Source organism: Phyllobates terribilis, unplaced genomic scaffold (assembly GCF_046119375.1).
Source record: "Phyllobates terribilis strain yellow unplaced genomic scaffold, ASM4611937v1 Scaffold_840__1_contigs__length_612611, whole genome shotgun sequence".
NCBI classification, from domain to species: domain Eukaryota; kingdom Metazoa; phylum Chordata; class Amphibia; order Anura; family Dendrobatidae; genus Phyllobates; species Phyllobates terribilis.
The window spans coordinates 46575-65196 of record NW_027363600.1 but is presented as its reverse complement, the minus strand read 5'-3'; the positions used below and the strand labels follow the sequence as shown (position 1 = coordinate 65196).

The window sequence follows — 18622 nt, the reverse complement described above, 5'->3', positions numbered from 1 at the left end:
CCCCACCAGCGATGAGCCTGCCCCCCACCAGCGATGAGCCTGCCCCTCTCCAGCGATGAGCCTGCCCCTCTCCAGCGATGACCCTGCCCCTCTCCAGCGATGACCCTGCCCCTCTCCAGCGATGAGCCTGCCCCTCTCCAGCGATGAGCCTGCCCCTCTCCAGCGATGAGCCTGCCCCTCTCCAGCGATGACCCTGCCCCTCTCCAGCGATGACCCTGCCCCTCTCCAGCGATGAGCCTGCCCCTCTCCAGCGATGAGCCTGCCCCTCTCAAGCGATGACCCTGCCCCATCCCAGTGATGACCCTGCCCCTCTCAAGCGATGAGCCTGCCCCTCTCCAGCGATGACCCTGCCCCATCCCAGCGATGAGCCTGCCCCTCTCCAGCGATGAGCCTGCCCCTCTCAAGCGATGACCCTGCCCCTCTCCAGCGATGAGCCTGCCCCTCTCCAGCGATGAGCCTGCCCCTCTCCAGCGATGACCCTGCCCCTCTCCAGCGATGAGCCTGCCCCTCTCCAGCGATGAGCCTGCCCCTCTCCAGCGATGACCCTGCCCCTCTCCAGCGATGACCCTGCCCCTCTCCAGCGATGAGCCTGCCCCTCTCCAGCGATGAGCCTGTCCCTCTCCAGCGATGACCCTGCCCCTCTCCAGCGATGAGCCTGCCCCTCTCCAGCGATGAGCCTGCCCCTCTCCAGCGATGAGCCTGCCCCTCTCCAGCGATGAGCCTGCCCCTCTCCAGCGATGAGCCTGCCCCTCTCCAGAGATGAGCCTGCTCCTCTCCAGCGATGAGCCTGCCCCTCTCCAGCGATGAGCCTGCCCCTCTCCAGCGATGAGCCTGCCCCTCTCCAGCGATGAGCCTGCCCCTCTCCAGCGATGAGCCTGCCCCTCTCCAGCGATGAGCCTGCTCCTCTCCAGCGATGACCCTGCCCCTCTCCAGCGATGACCCTGCCCCTCTCCAGCGATGACCCTGCCCCTCTCCAGTGATGAGCCTGCCCCTCTCCAGTGATCTTTCCTTCCTGCAATGACTCCGCCCCTATGGCACTTTCTTGCTCGATCCTCGCAGTTCTCTCATGGGGCAGGAGTCACATGATGAGACGTTTGTCCGGAAAGTGAACGAAGACATTAAATATCACAAGAGGGAAAGTTCTGGATAAAATTAAGATTTATATTATATGAAATCACAAGAAATAAGAAAAAAAGCACTTAAAGGGCCGGTAACCCAGCAGTCCGCGGCTTCCATCAGTGCTGGAGCGTAATAAGAGCAGCGGCTGATCTCAGTCACATCTGTGTGATATAACGCACAGATCACGGTGGCAGGGTAGTTCCTACACGTCACCATACAGTAGACATGATATGGCTGATACCAGGGAGCAATAGCCTGAATTTGTGCTTGACTGTAGGGATCTTGACTGTAGGGATCGTGTCAGGCCGTGCGCTGCTGCAGTACCCGACACAACCCATGGAGTGACGCCGTGCGCAGGAGAGCCGCCATCTGTCTAGTCCTGTGCAATCCCTTTAAGGTTGGGTCGAACGAGACCCTCAGCTCACATTCCCGGCCAGCGAGTATGTGACCCCAGGAGAGGGGGCAACATTGTGCGGTGTGGGGAATGGGCCGGTGACCCCCAGAAGAGGGGCACAGGCCAGTGAGTATGCGACTCCAAGAGAGGGGGCAACATTGTGCGGTGTGGGGAATGGGCTGGTGACCCCCAGAAGAGGGGCACGGGCTGGTGACCCCTAGAAGAGGGGCACGGGCTGGTGACCCCTAGAAGAGGGGCACAGCCCGGGGGCAGCTTGGACTGTTTCCTAACATAAGAATTCTCAATACTATAGAGGATGTGAAGGGTGTGAATACTTGTGCAATGCTCCCGTCTCCATGCCCACGTGGGCCGCACTCGCTGCTGGTGACTGGCGCTGCGGTGAGACTGCCGGCTGCGGGTGAATATACGAGCGGCGGCCGGATCGAGGGGGCAGACACGGTGACAGAACGCACAGTGTGCACAGAGACCAGAAACCGGCTGGTGACGGGAAATAGAACAATATTCTCTCGTTACGATTGTCAGAGGCGGATGTGAGCAGCAATGTGATTGTCAGCGGCCGTCCGTGGGACACGGTGACGCTCGCACCCGCGGAATGTTTACGATTGTCCGTCAGTAACCAAGCTCCCACCCTTTCCCCGGCAGCTGGATATCGGCTTCTTTGCAGATCCTGACCGATCCAAGAACAACGTCTCCCATTATCCAGGACAATGTGGGGATGATGCTTATTCCCCCCATGATGGAGAGGAGGTCACAAGGATAAAGTGATAGCGGGGAACAAATCATTGGCATTTTGTGTCCACGGCCAGAAACTCCGCAAATCTCATCCCAGTGAGACCCTGCGGTCAATCCTCAAAAAGCGACAAAACCCAAAACTTGTGATAACTCAGAGCTCTGATAGGACAAGAATGGGCGGCCATCAATCAGGATCGGCCCAGTAGCCGATATCCAGGGGCAGGGGCGCGGAGGATAAGGGGCAGGAGCGCGGGAGGATTAGGGGCAGGAGAGCGGAGGATAAGGGGCAGGGGCGCGGAGGATAAGGGGCAGGAGCGCGGGAGGATTAGGGGCAGGAGAGCGGAAGATAAGGGGCAGGGGCGCGGAGGATAAGGGGCAGGGGCGCGGAGGATAAGGGGCAGGAGCGCGGGGGGATAAGGGGCAGGAACGCAGAGGATAAGGGGCAGGAGCGCGGGGGGATAAGGGGCAGGGGCGCGGAGGATAAGGGGCAGGGGCGCGGAGGATAAGGGGCAGGAGCGCGGGAGAATAAGGGGCAGGAGCGCGGGGGGATAAGGGGCAGCAGCGCGGAGGATAAGGGGCAGCGGCGCGGAGGATAAGGGGCAGGGGCGCGGGAGAATAAGGGGCAGGAGCGCGGGAGAATAAGGGGCAGGAGCGCGGGAGAATAAGGGGCAGGAGCGCGGGGGGATAAGGGGCAGGAGCGCGGGGGGATAAGGGGCAGGAGCGCGGGAGGATTAGGGGCAGGAGAGCGGAAGATAAGGGGCAGGGGCGCGGAGGATAAGGGGCAGGGGCGTGGAGGATAAGGGGCAGGAGCGCGGGGGGATAAGGGGCAGGAACGCAGAGGATAAGGGGCAGGAGCGCGGGGGGATAAGGGGCAGGGGCGCGGAGGATAAGGGGCAGGGGCGCGGAGGATAAGGGGCAGGAGCGCGGGAGAATAAGGGGCAGGAGCGCGGGGGGATAAGGGGCAGCAGCGCGGAGGATAAGGGGCAGCGGCGCGGAGGATAAGGGGCAGGGGCGCGGGAGAATAAGGGGCAGGAGCGCGGGAGAATAAGGGGCAGGAGCGCGGGAGAATAAGGGGCAGGAGCGCGGGGGGATAAGGGGCAGGAGCGCGGGGGGATAAGGGGCAGGAGCGCGGGAGGATTAGGGGCAGGAGAGCGGAAGATAAGGGGCAGGGGCGCGGAGGATAAGGGGCAGGGGCGCGGAGGATAAGGGGCAGGAGCGCGGGGGGATAAGGGGCAGGAACACGGAGGATAAGGGGCAGGAGCGCGGGGGATAAGGGGCAGGGGCGCGGAGGATAAGGGGCAGGGGCGCGGAGGATAAGGGGTAGGAGCGCGGGAGAATAAGGGGCAGCAGCGCGGAGGATAAGGGGCAGCAGCGCGGAGGATAAGGGGCAGGGGTGCGGGAGAATAAGGGGCAGGAGCGCGGAGGATAAGGGGCAGGGGTGCGGGAGAATAAGGGGCAGGAGCGCGGGAGAATAAGGGGCAGGAGCGCGGGAGAATAAGGGGCAGGAGCGCGGGGGGATAAGGGGCAGGAACGCGGGAGGATAAGGGGCAGGAGCGCGGGGGGATAAGGGGCAGGAGCGCGGGGGGATAAGGGGCAGGAGCGCGGGAGAATAAGGGGCAGGAGCGCGGGGGGATAAGGGGCAGGAACGGGGGAGGATAAGGGGCAGTGCTGCCGGGAATATTGAGGCGTTACATTCATGGATTTGTCACTAACATATGTAACAACCTGCGGAATGTTTACGATTGTCCGTCAGTAACCATAGAAACAGCGACTAAAAGAGCGAAAACACTGAAGAGGGAAAATGTGAGTGAAGACTTTTGTCTAGGACTGTAGTAGTGCTGGTTGCTATGGTTACAGCACCTGCGTCCCCCGCGCCAGGCTTTAGTGTACGGACATTAGTGACATGACATAGGGGGACATTGTAGGGTCACACAGGCCTGCAGGGTCACGTTTCTCTGCCTGCAGAACCTCGGGGGTCGGGCTATACCCCTCAGGGGTGGGGTTATGGTGATGACAACAGAGGTTCCCCCTCCCTAATACAATATTAAATTATATAGAAAATTTTAGATAAAAATATATCTCTTAAAATGCAGAAAACTGTCGGGAAGACCCAGCGGGCACCGAGTCTGGGGCCCTGAAACCACCATATAAAAATAGGTTCTCTGGTCAAGGACCCGGGGCCCTTCATTATAACCCCACCAGTCTCTCCGGTAGTCACATGACCCCGCAGCACGGTCTCTTCTCGGCCGGGGTGGTGTCCTCTGCGGGGGCGATGAGCTTCAGTAATGGGGGCTCCCCGCTGGCATTAGTGTAATAGACTGAGTCAGGGGCCGTTATCTCTGAGGGGTCCGGCTCCTGTGCTGGGGGCCCCGGGCTGGGCAGGGGTGGTGGTGGGGCATGTTTGTGCACCTTGGCTGCCACCCGCTGTCGCTTCAGTTCTGCCAGGGTGTGGTGGGAGCGCTCGTGACTCAGGTCCGGGCAGAGCTCCGCCTGGGTGGCCAGCTGGTAAGACACGCTGCGGTCCAGGCGCTTGGAGAAGGTGTGTTTAGGGGCGGACCGCACGCTGCCATTCCGCTGTGACGCAGATGCCGGAGCTGCCCCGGCTGCGCCATTCTTCTGGTTGTCTTCTCTCTCATCGACCTCGACTTTCTGAGGCTCGGCCTCCGGCTGCTAAAAGGGAGAGGAAACTGTAAGAGGCGGCGGAGGGACCATAAAGATGGCTGCAGGGTCAGCAGTCGTCCTATCATCAGAGGGCGGAGTCAGCAGAGTAAGAGGGCGGGGTTTGCAGTCTCCTCATTATCATTACAGGGCGGGGTCAGCAGTCTGCTCACTATCACAGGGCGGGGTCAGCAGTCTCCTCATTATCATTACAGGGCGGGGTCAGCAGTCTGCTCACTATCACAGGACGGGGTCAGCAGTCTCCTCATTATCATTACAGGGCGGGGTCAGCAGTCTCCTCATTATCATTACAGGGCGGGGTCAGCAGTCTGCTCACTATCACAGGGCGGGGTCAGCAGTCTGCTCACTATCACAGGGCGGGGTCAGCAGTCTGCTCACTATCACAGGGCGGGGTCAGCAGTCTGCTCACTATCACAGGGCGGGGTCAGCAGTCTGCTCACTATCACAGGGCGGGGTCAGCAGTCTGCTCACTATCACAGGGCGGGGTCAGCAGTCTGCTCACTATCACAGGGCGGGGTCAGCAGTCTGCTCACTATCACAGGGCGGGGTCAGCAGTCTGCATCACGCTTCACCTCCTGTTGCTGGGCCTTTGCTGGCCTCTCCTCCTCCTCTTCCTGGGCCTCCCCCTCGCTCTCCCGGGATCCTCGCTGCTGCCACACCATTGCCTCCTTCTGGTGCTCGCGGCGGTACAGGTTGGTGCGCTCAGTGACGCTCACGCGGCGGACCACCTTCCTGCGGACACAAGGTGGTATTGTCAGGGTTGGCTCAACTCTGGCGGCCATACTGACGCCAGAGCAGGGACCTCACCCCCGGCTGCCAGCACTGGACGTTCTCCTCTGGAGGGCGCTCTTGTGCTTGTCCTGGGACTTCCTGATGGCGTCGTGCTTGTGCTTGAGCTCCAGGATCTTGGCGCGCACGTCCTCGTCACTGCACACGTCTGCAGAGAGACAGAGGGGCGCAGTCACGGAGAGAGCGTGACCGGAGCACAGGGGCCCAATAAACGGAGACTACATTAACCCTTCACCATGCTGCGGAGTCACTTCTTTTCTACTTGAACACTTTAATTTTATTTCATCCCCTTGGAAACATTTGCTGTTTTTTTTTTCTCTTCAGTTTTTTTTTTTTTTTATTTCTCCATGAACGCGGCCGAACGAAGGACGAATTATTACCGGCGGCTCTGACACCAATAAGCGGGAAAATGGGCGCAATAAACACAAAAAAGGCAAGTTACAACCAGATCACTTCTGTGTGGAGCCGCGGGGCCGGCTGTCTGCGGCGTACGTCGGGCCGGGGGCGTCTCTGGCTTTCCATTCATCGTCAGTCATAGTAACACACATATACAGTGGCATGGAAAAGTTTGTGCACCCCTGGTCAAAATTATTGTTAACAGTTAAGCAAGTTGAAGTTATCTAAATGTTAAAAAAAAGTTATAGATGACACATTTCCTTTGTATTTTAGGCAAAAAAAATATATAAAAATGACATTATATATGTATATGTCATTTTTATATGGGCAGATGCAAAAGTTTGTGCACCCTTGGAGATGCTCATATAACTTTGACCAAGGCTTCAGACCTTAATTAGCCTGTTGGGGTTATGGCTTCTTCACCATCATCGTTAGGAAGGGCCGGTGATGCAGATGTCCAGCTTCATAAACCCCCCTCTAACCTTGTGCCACCAGACAGCAGCCATGGGGTCTTCTAAGCATCTGCCGAGCTCGGAGAACGGTGGAGGCCACAAAGCAGGAGACGATACAAGAAGATAGCAAAGAGTTTCCAAGTCGCCCTTTCCTCAGTTAGAAATGTGATTAAGAAATGGCAGTTACCAGGAACAGTGGAGGTCAAGATAAGGTCTGGAAGACCAAGCAAAATATCAGTGAGAGCTGCTGGTAGGATTGCTAGAGAGGCAAATCAGAACCCCCGCTCAACTGCAAAAGACCTTCAGAAAGATTTATCAGACTCTGGAGTTGGGGTCCATTGTTCTACTGCCCAGAGACACCTGCACAAATATGGCCTTCATGGAAGAGTCATCAGAAGAAAATGTCTCCTGCGTCCTCACCATAAAAGTCAGAAGTGCAAAAGATCATCTAAACAAGCCGGATGCATTTTATATCAAGTCCTGTGGACCGATGAGGTAACATAGACCTCTGTGGCCACAATGATGACAGGTATGTGTGGAGAAAAAAGGGCACAGGATTACAGGAAAAGAACATCCTGCCAACCATTAAGCATGGGGGAGGATCAATCATGCTTTGGGGTTGTATTGCAGCCAATGGCACGGGGAACATTTCACGAGTAGAGGGAAGAATGGATTCAATGAAATTTCTACAAATTCTTGATGCAAACATAACACCATCTGTAAAAAAGCTGAAGCTGAAGAGGACGATTCTACAAATAGATAATGATCCTAAACACACGTCACAATCCACAATAGACGACCTCAGAAGGAGCAAGCTGAAGGTTTTACAATGGCCCTCACAGTCCCCTGATCTGAACATCATTGAAAATCTGTGGCCTCAAAATAGAGGATGCAAGATGCCCCAGGAATCTCACAGATCTGGAGGAATTCTCCAAGCAAGAACGGAGGAAAATCCCTCAAACGAGAACTAAAAGACTCTTGTCTGGCTGCAAAAAGTGTTTACAAGCTGTGATACTGCAAAAGGGGGCGCTACTAGGTACTGACCATGCCGGGGGCGCTGCTAGGTACTGACCATGCCGGGGGCGCTGCTAGGTACTGACCATGCCGGGGGCGCTGCTAGGTACTGACCATGCCGGGGGCGCTGCTAGGCACTGACCATGCCGGGGGCCTGCTAGGTACTGACCATGCCGGGGGCACTACTAGGTACTGACCATGCCGGGGGCGCTGCTAGGTACTGACCATGCCGGGGGCACAAACTAAAATACATATAAGGAGATGTGTCATCTGTAACTTTAGGCCTTTTAGGGATTATTTCATCTTCAATTTGCTTCACTGTTCACAATAACAGGAAATCTGACGAGGGGTGCACAAACTTTTACATGCTGCTGTATATATATATCCGGCAGTCGGTGGCGATCCCCGGGGGGGTCTCTGGCTTTCCGTTATATATATCCGGCAGTCGGTGGCGTTCCCCGGGGGGGTCTCTGGCTTTCCGTTATATATATCCGGCAGTCGGTGGCGTTCCCCGGGGGGGTCTCTGGCTTTCCGTTATATATATCCGGCAGTCGGTGGCGTTCCCCGGGGGGGTCTCTGGCTTTCCGTTATATATATCCGGCAGTCGGCGGCGTTCCCCGGGGCGTCTCCGGCTTTCCGTTATATATATCCGGCAGTCGGCGGTGTTCCCCGGGGGTCTCTGGCTTTCCGTTATATATATCCGGCAGTCGGCGGCGTTCCCCAGGGGTCTCTGGCTTTCTATTGATCACCAGTCACAATAATACATATATACACAGGGTCGGGCTTTCCCGCCGGGCTGGGCAGCTGTGAGCGCAGCGACACCTCGCGCCTCCTCCGTCCTTTCCTTATGTTTTAGGATGAGACGGGAGATTTGACTTTTTTCTACCTTTTTATCAGTCGCCCACAGAGAAGTTTTTCTTAGTACGATAACATGGCAGACGCGGCGGCCACTAGAAGACCCCCAGCTACCATACCAAACTCTACACCCAGGTGCCTGCTGTATGACGCAGCCTGCACCCACAGCCCGGCCGCTTCAGACATGCGCACGTCCTCCGCACAGGTTCAACTTTCTACAACTTTCTAAAACTTTTTTTTAAAAAGGATCGCATCACTATCTCCCCCGTACACAGTTACATCACGTGTCCGCACCCAGAGGCGTCTCATCCAGCAGAGATTTCGCGTTCAGGTCGGCGCCATGAGCAACAAGCATCTCCACCAACTGCATCTAAGGAAAACAAGAACAGGTGATAAATCACCGCCAGGCAGCCCGAGGCCCCGCCTCCCTCCGCCGGGCAGCCCGAGGCCCCGCCTCCCTCCGCCGGGCAGCCCGAGGCCCCGCCTCCCTCCGCCGGGCAGCCCGAGGCCCCGCCTCCCTCCGCCGGGCAGCCCGAGGCCCCGCCTCCCTCCGCCGGGCAGCCCGAGGCCCCGCCTCCCTCCGCAAGGGATGGGCACTTACCTGACCCCAACAAGCTGCAGCATGGAGCGGCTCCCAACCATCACTGTCCCGGGCATTCAAAGAGGCCGTGTGCTCCAGAAGAAGCTCCGCCGCCGCCACGTAACCATTCGCTGCCGTAATGTGTAGCTGTAATACAGAGGAGGAGTCAGAGTCCTGAGGTCGTTGCATTTGGGGCGGGGATGAGCCGCTCCCGTTGCATTAGGGGTGGGGATGAGCCGCTCCCCGTGCATTAGGGGCGGGGATGAGACGCTCCCCGTGCATTAGGGGCGGGGATGAGCCGCACCCGTTGCATTTGGGGCGGGGATGAGCCGCTCCCGGTGCATTAGGGGCGGGGATGACACGCTCCCGGTGCATTAGGGGCGAGGATGACACGCTCCCGGTGCATTAGGGGCGGGGATGACACGCTCCCGGTGCATTAGGGGCGGGGATGACACGCTCCCGGTGCATTAGGGGCGGGGATGACACGCTCCCGGCGCATTAGGGGCGGGGTTGACACGCTCCCGGTGCATTTGGGGCGGGGATGACACGCTCCCGGTGCATTTGGGGCGGGGATGACACGCTCCCGGTGCATTTGGGGCGGGGATGACACGCTCCCGGTGCATTAGGGGCGGGGATGACACGCTCCCGGTGCATTTGGGGCGGGGATGACACGCTCCCGGTGCATTTGGGGCGGGGATGACACGCTCCCGATGCATTTGGGGCGGGGATGACACGCTCCCGGTGCATTTGGGGCGGGAATGACACGCTCCCGTTGCATTTGGGGCGGGAATGACACGCTCCCGTTGCATTTGGGGCGGGGATGACAAGCTCCCCGTGCATTAGGGGCGGGGATGACACGCTCCCGTTGCATTAGGGGCGGGGATGAGCCGCTCCCGTTGCATTAGGGGCGGGGATGAGCCGCTCCCGTTGCATTAGGGGCGGTGATGAGACGCTCCCGTTGCATTAGGGGCGGTGATGAGACGCTCCCGTTGCATTTGGGGCGGGGATGAGACGCTCCCGTTGCATTAGGGGCGGGGATGACACGCTCCCGTTGCATTAGGGGCGGGGATGACACGCTCCCGTTGCATTAGGGGCGGGGATGACACGCTCCCGTTGCATTAGGGGCGGGGATGACACGCTCCCGTTGCATTAGGGGAGGGGATGACACGCTCCCGTTGCATTAGGGGAGGGGATGACACGCTCCCGTTGCATTAGGGGCGGGGATGACACGCTCCCGTTGCATTAGGGGCGGGGATGACACGCTCCCGTTGCATTAGGGGCGGGGATGACACGCTCCCGTTGCATTAGGGGCGGGGATGACACGCTCCCGTTGCATTAGGGGCGGGGATAAGACGCTCCCGTTGCATTAGGGGCGGGGATAAGACGCTCCCGTTGCACTAGGGGCGGGGATGAGACGCTCCCGTTGCATTAGGGGCGGGGATGAGCAGCTCCCGATGCATTAGGGGCGGGGATGACACGCTCCCGTTGCATTAGGGGCGGGGATGACACGCTCCCGTTGCATTAGGGGCGGGGATGACACGCTCCCGGTGCATTAGGGGCGGGGATGACACGCTCCCGTTGCACTAGGGGCGGGGATAAGACGCTCCCGTTGCATTAGGGGCGGGGATAAGACGCTCCCGTTGCATTAGGGGCGGGGATAAGACGCTCCCGTTGCATTAGGGGCGGGGATAAGACGCTCCCGTTGCATTAGGGGCGGGGATGAGCAGCTCCCCGTGCATTAGGGGCGGGGATGAGCAGCTCCCGATGCATTAGGGGCGGAGATGAGACGCTCCCGGTGCATTAGGGGCGGGGATGAGCAGCTCCCCGTGCATTAGGGGCGGGGATGAGCAGCTCCCCGTGCATTAGGGGCGGGGATGAGCAGCTCCCCGTGCATTAGGGGCGGAGATGAGACGCTCCCGATGCATTAGGGGCGGGGATGAGACGCTCCCGGTGCATTAGGGGCGGGGATGACACGCTCCCCGTGCATTAGGGGCAGCTCACTATACATCAGGGTATGTGGCACAGTCTGGGGGGCGATCACTAGGTAACGACGCTCGCCCGGTGGGCACAGACATCTCTCTGAACACAAGATGTCACCTGACACCGGGGACAAGGCGTGAATTATATATGAGGCTGAGAGCTGAGAACACAGAGCGAGGCGGCAGACGAGAGACCAGCGGAGGGAAATGGGGGTCACTCATCTCCCCGAGTATTCAGCCAGTATTACACTGGTGGTTGTTCGTACTGCTGGGGTTATTGTTCTCTGGTGTCAGCACACACATATATCCCACCAAGGACAACATCTGCAGGAGTCTGTATGTTCTCCCCGTGTTTGTTGGCTTTCCTCCGGATTCTCCCACACTCCAAAGACTGATGGGGAATGTAGATTGTGAGCCCCGATGGGGACAGTGATGATAATGTCTGTAAAGCGCTGTGGAATTAATGGCGCTACATAAAAGTGAGTAAAATAAATAAATAAATACACACACATGTAAACTGTATCACACACACATACAGTCATGGCGTTTGGGGTCATTGTCCTGCTGGAAGACCCGTGACCTAGGACGCACACCCAGCTTTCTGACATTGAGCACTACATTGCCATTTTTTTGATGCCTAGTGCACAGCAAAAAAAAAATATATATATATATATATATCTGTGACCCTCCACCATACCTGACTGTAGGTACTGTGTTCTTTTCTTTATAGGCCTCATTCCATTTGGAGTAAACAGTAGAATGATGTGCTTTACCAAGAAGCTTTATCTTGGTCTCATCTGTCCACAAGATGCTTTCCCAGAAGGATTCTAGCTTACGTACATTTTGGCAAACTGCAGTCCAGCTTTTTTAGGTCTCTGTGTCAGCAGTGGGGTCCTCCGGGATCTCCTGCCATAGCGTTTCATGTCATTCACATGTGGACGGATAGTTCGCTGACACTGATGCCCCCTGAGGCTGCAGGACAGCTTTAATTTCTTTGGACCTTGATTGGGGCTGCTTATCCACCATCCGGACTATCCTGCGCTGCAACCTTTCATCAGTTATCTGCTGTCCAGGGAGATTAGCTGCAGTGCCGTGGGGTGTAAACTTCATTATGTTGCACACCGTGGAGAACTGGGCCGACTTCGCGGTCGGCTACAGGCTCTACCGTAGGGACGGGCTGCACCTCAATGGGGAGGGTGCAGCGGTGCTGGGGAAGAAGATGGCTAATAGGTTGGAGGAGTTTTTAAACTAGAGACGGGGGGGGGGGGGAAACCAAGGAAATAGGTGGGATGTGAGGCAAGCAAGGGGGAAGGGGAGAAGTGAATATAATGAGGGTGGAGAGGGGGGTGGGGATAGTACAGTTAGATCGTTAGAGAAGAATAGGATGCTAAATAACCCCAAAGTTTTATCTTGCATGCTGACCAACGCAAGAAGCCTGACCAATAAGGCGGATGAGCTGCGGGCGCTTATATCGGAGGAGAGGTATGACATCGTAGGTATAACAGAGACTTGGCTAGACGATAGCTACGACTGGGCGGTAAATTTATTAGATTATAGTTTATTTAGAAGGGACCGGAAACAGGGGAAAGGCGGAGGAGTCTGCTTATATGTAAGGTCACGTCTAAAGCCCAGACTAAGGGAAGATATAGGAGAGGGAGAAGAGGGGGTCGAGTCCATGTGGGTAGAGATAGAGGGGGCAAAAAATAATAATAAAATATTACTGGGGGTCTGCTATAAGCCACCCAATATAACAGAGGAGAATGAGAAGCTGCTATTAGGACAAATAGACAAAGTAGCAAAACATAATGAAGTGATTGTAATGGGGGATTTCAACTACCCGGATATTGACTGGGAAACAGAAACCTGTAGATCTCAGAAAGGAAAAAGGTTCTTGACAAATATTAAGGATAATTATCTCTCCCAACTAGTGCAGGAACCAACGAGAGGGAAGGCCGTGTTGGACTTAATATTGACTAATAGGCCTGATAGAATAACTGAGGTACAGATAGGGGGGCACCTAGGTAATAGCGACCATAATATTATCGACTTCAAAATGCCCTTCAGTAGGGTTATCAATAAGGGAACAACAAAAACATTAAACTTTAGGAGGGCGAAGTTTGATCAGCTGATAGAAAACCTTCAACTTATAGACTGGGACAAAGTTCTTAATCAAAGGAATACGAATAGTAAATGGGAAACCTTCAAAAGAATTCTGAATACTCAGTGTGAGAGATATATACCGTATGGGAATAAAAGGGCCCGAAATAAGAGGAAACCAATATGGTTGAACAAGAACGTAAAAGGGGCGTTAAATAGCAAAAAAGAGGCATTCAAGAGATTAAAACAGGAAAACAGTAAGGAGGCACTAATGTGTTACAAGGAAAAAACGAGAACCTGCAAAAAACAAATAAAAATAGCGAAGGAGGAAACAGAGAGACGTATTGCTAGGGAAAGTAGATCAAATCCCAAACTGTTCTTTACGTATATAAATAGTAAAAGGATTAAATCGAATAGTATTGGACCGATAAAAAGTGAGGAAGGCAAAATCATAGAGAAAGATGAGGATAAAGCTAATCTATTAAATACATTTTTTTCGACAACTTTCACAAAGGAAAAAGAACTAACAGGAGAAATGAGAAGTGACAAACTTAATCCTCCACTAAGTATGACAAATCTAACCCAAGCTGGGGTACAGAAACGCCTCAGTAACATTAAAATAACCAAATCACCAGGACCTGATGGCATACACCCACGGGTACTAAGGGAACTAAGTAATGTGATAGACAGACCGTTATATCTTATATTTAAGGACTCTGTTGAGACTGGGTCTGTGCCACTTGATTGGCGACAGGCGAATGTAGTGCCAATATTCAAAAAGGGAGCAAAAAGTGACGCCGGAAACTATCGGCCGGTGAGTCTGACGTCCGTTGTGGGCAAAATTTTTGAAGGCTTTATTAATGAGGCAATCATGGAGCATCTTGATGCTAATAATCTATTAACCCCGAACCAACATGGATTCATGAGGAATCGCTCCTGCCAAACAAACCTGATTGACTTCTACGAGGAGGTTAGCTCTCGAGTAGATCAGGGGGAACCAGTGGATGTCGTGTATCTCGACTTCTCAAAAGCGTTCGATAGCGTGCCACATAATAGGTTGGTATACAAAATGAGAATGATGGGGCTGGGGGAAATGTCTGCAAGTGGGTAGCTAAATGGCTAAAGGATAGAAGGCAGAGGGTGGTTATAAATGGAATATACTCAGATTGGGTAAGCGTCACTAGTGGGGTACCACAGGGGTCTGTACTAGGCCCAATGTTATTTAATATCTTTATTAACGACATAGTCAACGGGATAAATAGTAAAATATCAATATTTGCAGATGACACAAAGTTATGTAAAACAATTAATACAAAAGAGGACAGTGCAGACCTACAGAGGGATTTGGATAAGCTGGGTAGGTGGAGCATTAAATGGCAAAAGAGGTTTAACGAGGAGAAATGTAAGGTCATACATATGGGAAGGAGAAATGGAAGTCACCAGTACTCACTGAATGGGAAATCATTGGGGAATTCAGAGATGGAGAAGGACTTGGGCATCTTGATTGATAGCAAACTAAATTGGAGTGCCCAAAGTCAGGCGGCTGCTGTAAGGGCAAACAGGGTAATGGGATGTATCAGAAGAGGTATAGCTGCAAAGGAGGAGAACATTGTTCTTCCACTGTACAAAGCACTGGTCAGACCACACTTGGAATACTGTGCTCAGTTATGGGCCCCAATATATAGAAAGGATAGAAATGAGCTTGAAAAGGTACAAAGGAGGGCAACAAAATTACTAAAGGGAATGGAGGGACTGCAATACCCAGAGAGGTTGGCAAAACTAGGACTATTCAGCCTGGAAAAGAGAAGGTTGAGGGGGGACATAATAAATGTGTACAAATATGTTAGGGGACAGTATAGAGACCTTGCCCGGGATTTGTTCAAAAGGAGGGATATTACGGTAACAAGAGGGCACTCACTAAGACTGGAAGAGAAAAGGTTTCAGCACCAGCATAGGAAGGGGTTCTTTACGGTAAGAGCAGTGAGAATATGGAATTCACTGAGTGAGGAGACGGTAATGTCGGATTCACTAAACCAGTTCAAGCGGGGACTGGATGCTTTTCTAGATACCAGGCAGATTTCAGCATATACTTAAAAATAGAATAAAATAGTAGGTTGATACAGGGATTTATTCTGACTGCTGGTTTCAGAGTCGGGAGGGAATTTTTCCTCAGGTGAAGATTGGCCAAATCATTTGGGGTTTTTGCCTCCTCTGGATCAACTTTAGCAATTACAGAACTAACAGGTCGAACTTGATGGACGCAAGTCTTTATTCGGCTTTACAAACTATGTTACTATGTTACCGTGGACAAAGGAACATGAAGATGTCTGGAGATGGACTTGTAACCTTGTGATTTTTGGTATTGGTCAACAATTTTGGTTCTCAAGTCCTCAGACAGTTCTCTTCTCCTCTTTCTGTTCTCCATGCTCAGTGTAGCACACACAGACACACAATGCAAAGACTGAGACAATTTCTCCCCTTTTATCTGGTCTCAGGAGTGATTTCCATGTTGCCCACACCTGTTACTTGCTACAGGTGAGTGTGAACGAGCATCACAAGCTGGAAACAAAGTTGTTTACTCACAATTTTGGAAAGGTGACAACAATTTTGTTCGGACCATTTTTGGGGTTCTGTGTGGAATTATGTGGAATTTGCCTTTTTTTCTCTGTTGTCCCAATAAACCCGTGTATAACAAACTGTGGGGAATTGTGATAATGTTCTGGGAGAAAGACTTCATCTTCTGGAACAATTTCACACTGTCGGCCATGACTGTATATTATATGCACACACAGGGGTCACTCACCAGGCTGGTGCCCGCCGCGTCCTGAGCGTTGACCTCGGCCCCTGACTCCAGCAGCTGCCGAATATCAGACACCATCATCAGCTCGGTGGCCGCCCGCGCCTCCTCGATCTTCTCCTGGGTGATTCCTAGTTAGGACAGACCCCGCGAGGGTGAGCAGAGAAGACCATCACATAAGGCGGCGGCGGGGGAGAGGCGGCGGCCGCGGAGGAAGGACTCACCCTGATCAGCCATAACGGTCTCTATGTGGTCCAGGGTGACGTCGTCCTCACAGAGGTCATAGGGCATGTTCCCATCAGAGTTCACAGCCAGCAGGTTGGCGTTACTATGGAGACAGGGCATGGTCACCCCTGACATGTACAATGGTCTCCTCCACGTTACTATGGGACACCCCCCCGACATGTGTCCAATGGTCTCCTCCACCTTACTATGGGACACCCCCCGACATGTGTCCAATGGTCTCCTCCACCTTACTATGGGACACCCCCCGACATGTGTCCAATGGTCTCCTCCACCTTACTATGGGACACCCCCCGACATGTGTCCAATGGTCTCCTCCACCTTACTATGGGACACCCCCCCGACATGTGTCCAATGGTCTCCTCCACCGTACTATGGGACACCCCCCGACATGTGTCCAATGGTCTCCTCCACCTTACTATGGGATACCCCCCCATCCCCCAACATGTGTCCAATGGTCTCCTCCACCTTACTATGGGACACCCCCCCGACATGTGTCCAATGGTCTCCTCCACCTTACTATGGGACACCCCCCGACATGTGTCCAATGGTCTCCTCCACCTTACTATGGGATACCCCCCCATCCCCCAACATGTGTCCAATGGTCTCCTCCACCTTACTATGGGACACCCCCCCGACATGTGTCCAATGGTCTCCTCCACCTTACTATGGGACACCCCCCGACATGTGTCCAATGGTCTCCTCCACCTTACTATGGGACACCCCCCCGACATGTGTCCAATGGTCTCCTCCACCTTACTATGGGACACCCCCCGACATGTGTCCAATGGTCTCCTCCACCTTACTATGGGATACCCCCCCATCCCCCAACATGTGTCCAATGGTCTCCTCCACCTTACTATGGGACACCCCCCCGACATGTGTCCAATGGTCTCCTCCACCTTACTATGGGACACCCCCCGACATGTGTCCAATGGTCTCCTCCACCTTACTATGGGACACCCCCCGACGTGTGTCCAATGGTCTCCTCCACCTTACTATGGGACACCCCCCGACATGTGTCCAATGGTCTCCTCCACCTTACTATGGGACACCCCCCGACATGTGTCCAATGGTCTCCTCCACCTTACTATGGGACACCCCCCGACATGTGTCCAATGGTCTCCTCCACCTTACTATGGGACACCCCCCCGACATGTGTCCAATGGTCTCCTCCACCTTACTATGGGACACCCCCCGACATATGTCCAATGGTCTCCTCCACCTTACTATGGGATACCCCCCCATCCCCCAACATGTGTCCAATGGTCTCCTCCACCTTACTATGGGACACCCCCCCAACATGTGTCCAATGGTCTCCTCCACCTTACTATGGGACACCCCCCGACATGTGTCCAATGGTCTCCTCCACCTTACTATGGGACACCCCCCGACATGTGTCCAATGGTCTCCTCCACCTTACTATGGGACACCCCCCGACATGTGTCCAATGGTCTCCTCCACCTTACTATGGGACAACCCCCGACATGTGTCCAATGGTCTCCTCCACCTTACTATGGGACACCCCCGACATGTGTACAATGGTCTCCTCCACCTTACTATGGGACACCCCTGACATGTGTACAATGGTCTCCTCCACCTTACTATGGGACACCCCTGACATGTGTACAATGGTCTCCTCCACCTTACTATGGGACACCCCCGACATGTGTACAATGGTCTCCTCCACACTTACTGCTGGATGAGCAGCTCCACCAGGTGCAGGTGTCCGCAGGTGGCGGCGGCGTGCAGCGGCGTCCATAGTTCACTGTCGCAGGCGTTCACATCAGCTCCGGCGTCCAACAGCGACTGGACGATCTCCTCATAGTCATCAATGCAGCACTGCGAGCACAGACACATCCCTGACCGGACTGTAGGGGGCGACGAGGAGGAGGAGGGGGGGAAACAAGGAGGAGGAGGAGGGGAGAAGGGGAAACAAGGAGGAGGAGGGGGGGGGACAAGGAGGAGGGGAGGAAACAAGGAAGAGGAGGAGAGGGGGGGGACAATGAGGAGGAGGAGAGGGGGGGACAATGAGGAGGAGGAGAGGGGGGGGACAATGAGGAGGAGGAGAGGGGGGGGACAATGAGGAGGAGGAGAGGGGGGGGACAATGAGGAGGAGGAGAGGGGGGAAACAAGGAGGAAGAGGAGAGGGGGGAAACAAGGAGGAAGAGGAGGGGGGGGACAAGGAGGAGGGGAGGAAACAAGGAAGAGGAGGAGAGGGGGGGGACAATGAGGAGGAGGAGAGGGGGGGACAATGAGGAGGAGGAGAGGGGGGAAACAAGGAGGAAGAGGAGAGGGGGGAAACAAGGAGGAAGAGGAGAGGGGGGAAACAAGGAGGAAGAGGAGAGGGGGGAAACAAGGAGGAAGAGGAGAGGGGGGAAACAAGGAGGAAGAGGAGAGGGGGGAAACAAGGAGGAAGAGGAGAGGGGGGAAACAAGGAGGAAGAGGAGAGGGGGGAAACAAGGAGGAAGAGGA

General features: G+C 54.8%; 1 protein-coding gene across 3 annotated transcripts in view; it reads right to left on the bottom strand.

The window, feature by feature from the left end:
- Positions 1-1140: 1140 nt before the first annotated feature.
- The window catches only part of LOC141240333 (protein phosphatase 1 regulatory subunit 16A-like), a 31013-nt gene continuing 13531 nt past the window's right edge, over positions 1141-18622 (bottom strand). For 2 of the 3 annotated variants that reach the window (XM_073668638.1, XM_073668640.1), the window contains exons 3-10: positions 17844-17989; positions 16129-16232; positions 15911-16035; positions 9053-9178; positions 8746-8821; positions 5753-5882; positions 5518-5677; positions 1141-4936 (exon numbers count right to left, since the gene is read on the bottom strand). In XM_073668638.1, coding sequence (XP_073524739.1) covers positions 4481-4936; positions 5518-5677; positions 5753-5882; positions 8746-8821; positions 9053-9178; positions 15911-16035; positions 16129-16232; positions 17844-17989 — 1323 coding nt within the window. In that variant the 3' untranslated portion in view covers positions 1141-4480. The remainder of the gene's footprint in view (positions 4937-5517; positions 5678-5752; positions 5883-8745; positions 8822-9052; positions 9179-15910; positions 16036-16128; positions 16233-17843; positions 17990-18622) is intronic. The other variant, XM_073668639.1, reaches the window with a different exon arrangement.